This window comes from Tenrec ecaudatus, chromosome 10 (genome assembly GCF_050624435.1).
Source record: "Tenrec ecaudatus isolate mTenEca1 chromosome 10, mTenEca1.hap1, whole genome shotgun sequence".
NCBI classification, from domain to species: Eukaryota; Metazoa; Chordata; class Mammalia; order Afrosoricida; family Tenrecidae; genus Tenrec; species Tenrec ecaudatus.
This window is the reverse complement of record NC_134539.1, coordinates 48,937,571-48,943,570: the sequence shown is the minus strand read 5'-3', so window position 1 is coordinate 48,943,570 and position 6,000 is coordinate 48,937,571. Positions and strand designations below refer to the sequence as shown.

The 6,000-nt window shown below is 37.8% G+C and overlaps 1 protein-coding gene across 1 annotated transcript in view; it reads right to left on the bottom strand.

The window, feature by feature from the left end:
* Positions 1-352: 352 nt before the first annotated feature.
* UGCG (UDP-glucose ceramide glucosyltransferase) overlaps positions 353-6,000 on the bottom strand; it is a 45,923-nt gene continuing 40,275 nt past the window's right edge. The window contains exons 6-9 of the mRNA XM_075560318.1: positions 5,532-5,710; positions 4,535-4,621; positions 3,868-4,057; positions 353-2,910 (exon numbers count right to left, since the gene is read on the bottom strand). Of these exons, the coding sequence (XP_075416433.1) occupies positions 2,740-2,910; positions 3,868-4,057; positions 4,535-4,621; positions 5,532-5,710 (627 nt within the window). The 3' untranslated portion in view covers positions 353-2,739. The remainder of the gene's footprint in view (positions 2,911-3,867; positions 4,058-4,534; positions 4,622-5,531; positions 5,711-6,000) is intronic.

Genomic DNA, 6,000 nt, shown 5'->3' with positions numbered 1-6,000 from the left:
GGACTAATTATCTCAGAACCAGAGCTCAGGCCCCACCCCGGACTAATTAAATCAGAACCCGTGGGTAGGGCCCAGGTACCTGTATTTCCTTTGAAGTTTCCCAGGGGATTCCTAAGTCTATAAACAGACAACAACAACAGAAGCTAATTCACACTTAGCAGATCCGAGTTGGATACTTGATGTATATCCTGGTGTACAAGCTGAGTCAGCATATTTAAAACACAGTTTTGTGGTAAAATTAGGTGCCGTGGCTGATATTCAGGTTGGGTATACTTGAGTATATTGGGTAGATATAAAAGACAGTAAACAAAAGTAAATACAATGTTTTCATTGTATTCAAATGTTTATTTTTTGAACAAAACTCTTAAGACCATGATTTTAAATAATACAACATGATATATCCTGGACACTTGTTGGTTGGTTGTTTTTTTTGTTTGTTTTTTGTTTTTGGTTGATTGGTTGGTTTTTAAAATATAGACAGCGATTACATCTGGACTCCTAGATCAACAATTGTATCATTTATGACCATGTTTTAAACAATCAAAATTTTCTATACAAAGAATCACTCTGTCTGCTTATGTGAAACTTCAGTTTTAGGAACTACTCCGTTATTACCACATACAGCACACACAGAACAGTCATTTACTTCATGTTTACAAAGCACAAGAAGTCTGTTCAGCCATTTGGTTTTTCACTACATTGCCCACACTGATATCAACAGAAAGCAAGGTTTCATTTCAGCGGTGCAAAGCATGGCATCAACCAAACTTCATGAAACAAACAACAAATTACACAGTCCGCAAAATTCAACTGGTATCAATAATGATTCTAAAAAACGAACGTTTAGTGGGTCACAACTAGACTGGTTTTCACTGTGCAACTTTCCTCAGGACACACGACTCCCCAATTCACCTGAACGACTCCAAGAAAGGAGCAGGAATTCAAGCCTTTGTTCACGAACAAAATGCCCTTCGAACAAGTTCATCATAAGGCAAAAAAAAAAAGAGAAGGAAAAAGAAAAACGGATGAAGCACGTTGGCCCAGAGAAAAGCTTAACTATAATGTGTATACATTCTTCATACACATTTATAGACATATTGCAATTTAAACGTGTGTAATCATTAGACAAATGAACTGGCTCAGTGAAGTCAAAGGTGTCCATTCTCTATCAATATGTAGTTATTGCTAATATGCTCCACATTATGCTTTGACATGGAAAGCATTGAACTTAGACTTTGCAGCTGCCACATTGCCAGTGTGAGCCTTGCACAACAGGATCATACAGACGACACGCCACCCGATTCAGAAGCAGCAGCAAAAATACCATTACCAAAAGAAGGGGGGAAAAAAGGCTTCTGCACTGTCCCTTACATGTTTGCTTATTTCTCAAACAAAAACAAGTCCAGTTCACCACAAGTTGACAAGCACAACCTGCACAACCTGACAAGCAAGTTTAGCGGCATGGTGGGAAGAGAAAAGTGAAATATAGCATGCATTTACAACCTGTACTGGTCTAGTCTACTTTGTCATACAAACTGGAATACAAAAATCCAATCTAAATACAAACTAGACTAACGATAATGGTTTAAAAACAAAAACAAAACCACGCACATACACACAGTAGACTGAAGTCTGACACTGATTAATTTTAACAGTAAAATTCACTCCTATCCCCTCAATACTCTACTGTAATTTATTTACTGATGGCTAGGATATTTACTTTAAAAAGATATTAAATATCTGTCATGAAATTACATTCTTATTAATAATAAGACACACTGTGTAAGAAAATAGCTCATGTGTGAAATGTGTCTGAAATGCTTTTTCCCTCACAACTATCAAAACACTCATTCACACTAAAACAAACAACAACAAAATCACCCCCAGCCCCCTGAAAAAAAAGTCAAGGAAAGATGGGTTCAGCTGGGCGAGGAGCAGGGATGGGAAGGCGTAACTAGACTAAGTACAGCACAGTGATTAACAATGGTTCAAGACAGAACCAACAAATGTTGGTCAAAAGATGCCTTCAATAATGGGCTACAATTTAAAACCAAACTCAGCCGCTTTTGGTTCATTGCAATGAGACTGAAAAACATCTCTCACAGATTCATATAAATACTAGACTGCAGCTATAAACTTTTACTACGTTTTCCTCATTGTTTTTGCAAGGCCCATCTACCTTATGGTGATGTAAATTTGCTCTGCAACAGCTGTACGAGGTAGGCATAGAGCATGAAAAAGTTCCTCAGCTAGTACCTCACTGTGGGCTCTTCACCGCACAACACCGTTCCCTTTGGACATGAAGATGAGTGACCGTCCGGTCTTTCCAGAGTCCCAGACCGTGGCCGCTGTCGTCCCATGCAGTTCTAAAAGCGTGTACGCACATCCAGGAAACTTTTTCTACTGAAGGATACTGTCATAGTGTTCATTGCAGAGCGATCATATGTACATGTATTTTAAAAAGTAAACAGACAACAACAACAGCAAAACAAACCCAGGTTCTTGGAACCAAGTCTCTTGATTCTATACTTCCACAAAATAAAGTGTACCATTTGGCCAAGACTAGACACGTGGTTTTCTGCTTTGTTTTCTCACAGATGCAAGTGCCATGCAAAATAAATTAAAGAATAGTTACCAAAACATACAGGTGATAAAACTACTGAAGGTAGATCCTTTAAAAGCATTTATATAAACATAATTTATAATACTTCTTTTTTATATACAGTCACGGAGCTGTGGTTATACATCGAGGATCTCCTCGGCTGTGCCTCCACAGCGCAGTCTGTAGCGACCAGTCCTCCAGCTTATGGTGGGGTCCCATAATGCCGACAAGAAGATGTATATCGTCATAGACTCACGGATGAACCACGCTACCGCATAATCAAGTTTTGAAAAGCACAGTGCGCCACCCTAGGAATTAAAAAAAAAAAAAGAATGAGTCTACTGACCATCAGATTAAAGATAACCGAAAACATAAAATCTCGGATTTCACTTTTTCAATTCTACTACATAAAATCAAGTCTGTACAGAGCTCTCGATCATTAAATGACACCTGATATACCAGTGTTTCTAAAAGTAGGTGATACTGCCCCTGGGGTGTCGGGTGCTGGGAATACCAGGAAAACTATAAGCAGATGCTTACACTTTATCCTGGATTATGGCATGTAACACAAGGGCCTTTAAACTGCCAGGGCAGCAAATTTTCTCTGAAGAGGGGGCAGCAGGCCAAATAAGTTTGGGAACCCATGCCATATCCCATTTAAGAAAATGTAAATTGTGAACAGAAGTAGCTTTAACCTCCCTGGTGGTAATCGCGAGTGTGGCTCGGGGTAAATGTTAACCGTCAGAAGTGGTAACCCTGAGCCACACTCGGGATTACACTGCAAAGAAGTTCCTTAAGGAATCTCAAATTACAGCGACACAGTCCACGGGTTAGGTGTCCCATAGGCAGTGTAGCTTGCAAATCGAGGCACAGAACAAGCAAGGCAGCCCCACACTGGTCCGATGATCAAAGAGCGAGAGACAAGAAAGGCGAGCCATTTATCTCTCCGCCCTTCAAATAACAAAATTACTGACATAATTTGACCGCCAGGGAGGTTAACAGCTATCCCAAATATTCTTAGTTTGCATACTCTTTGACTTGCCCGACATTTTTAGAAGCCTTCATAAAGGCTTTTAATAACCAACCGAATGTTTCAAATGGTGTTGAGTTTTGCACCAACATTCCACCAGAGAAAATAATGCTTGACCCTGAGAACAACCCTGAAGTGAGGATTGGCTTACATAAATGTTCTCCAACCTTTTCTAAATTAATACAGTTTTAGTTCCACTAAATAACTACCCACCTTTTCAAGCTTAGCCACATACCTGGACACCCCTGAGTTGAATGTAGTCAAATATAAACCATGCCAGGCAATGACACATGAAAAACACCATAATATCCCATCTGAATACATGGTGGGCTGCCCATCCAATAATTAAACTGGCAACAAAGCATTCTGAAATTGGCTCACAAATTATTGTGGCAGGAAGCATGTTAATTCGCAATTTGGTCCACCTAAAAATAATAAAATTAATTTCCTTTAGTGAACAGGTTGGCTTCAAGAGTTACCGGGCATTTTTGAAAAAAATGATTCTATCCTGTGTGTTTTTGTGACAAGTCCCTCCTCTTGAAAACATTTTCTATGACTTCCTTTTCTATTGTCATTTAATACATAAAACAGATTCATTTTCATGGTCTATGCGCTGATCAAAAAAAGGAATTTTAAAAACATTAAAGTATAGAAAGCATAAGTTAGCATATTAAAAACATTCAATGTTCCAACATCTTTTGGAAATGCTTTCAGGGCTAGACGTCAATGAAAATGTATTCAGACCAAATACCTTAATACAGAAGATAAACTCTCTCTTCTGGCATTAAGTCAAACAAATAGTTGAACTTTACTTTTTATTACCAAGTTCGACGATGTAATAATCATGTCCCGCCCTCCTTTCTTTTAGCAACGAACCAAAAGAAGATAGAGAGCTGATTTACCTGATCATTCTGGATTGAAACTGAGAAATTGAATATGAGCCAGAGTTTTGCATTGCAACTTGAGTGGACATTGCAAACCGCCAGCCTCTGAAAATTAAGGTAACAAAAAATGAGCCAAGATGATGTGCAAGCTCTGTGAACTTATTAGCAGGCCCTACTATGTGTCTCTTCATCACTGTAAAGAGCTGGCCTTCAGAGGGAACCCAGTCTTTAGGCTTCTTACATGACTTATGGCCCACTGTATCTATGGGCGTCTTAGCAACTATGTTGGTCCAAGAGCTGGAAGGAACTACAATCTCCCTGCTTTATGGTTTAAGCAACTTAAAATGCAGTCATTCTCAAAGTAGCAAAACTGAAAATGTTCTGTATGTAACAGTTTAATTTCTGATGGTTCCTAACTCCAACCCCTGAAACGAGGGAGCCTGTGACCATTCAACAAGAATGCATGCACAAACGGGCACGAGAAATACTGTGAAACCACGAATCCACAGAAACTACTTTGAGAAATTTAAAAAACATATCTGAAGTATATTTTCAGTAAATGACCATACAAGGCAGTGATAAAAATAAGTATTTTGTGATAGACTGGTACGTCAACCATATGACTCATTAGGTGGCTTTTTAGTGACGTATCAAAAAAAACTAGTGAAAAATTTAAAATTATATTTTAAAAAATATTGACCAAAATGGCTTATATCTACACTGCTATTTTTATTCATCTTAAAATACATAGAAATTTATAACTTTAATGAAGAAAATTAAGAGCAGTTAAGTGCCCTTTCAATTACTTCAAAGCATATTAATTTGAAGGATGTAGAGGAATCAGAAGATAAATTTGCTTCATTCGTATATACCTGAGTTAACATAAAATACTCTCTGTATTAACCTACTCTGTAGTCACTAGCAAAATACAAAACAGTTCTTACTCCACTGGTTTAACAAGTAGAATAAGGCGACAGAAGTTAGGCATGGAGCATCTTGACTGAGTTAGTCTTACCGGTCAGCGATTGCTTTGGCCATAAAGTAATCTTCAGCAATGTATTGGGCAAATGCTATCAGCCCTCCTGCTTGGTCTAAGACATCCTTTCTCATTAAACAAGACATTCCCGTCACACACTTGAAACCAGTTACATTGGCAGAGATATAGGATCTTGGATGTGAAGTTCCAAAATATACCTGCCAAAAGAATGCATATGTGTAGAATTAGAATTTCACATGTTACATGGATGTTGTCTATAAAAAGTTTTTCCTAATGAATTGTCTTTATAAGGGATTAAGTGAATAGTTCATTATTCTTTATTATAAACTACCTGAATAAAAAGTAGTATACAATAGCATTTACATATAGCAGGCAATCAGTAATTTCTTGTCTGGTTGACCATTCTTCAAATTATTACCATCACAAAGCATATTTACATCTAAGAGGGAAACATACATCCTATTTGCAAATAAATACAATTTTACCT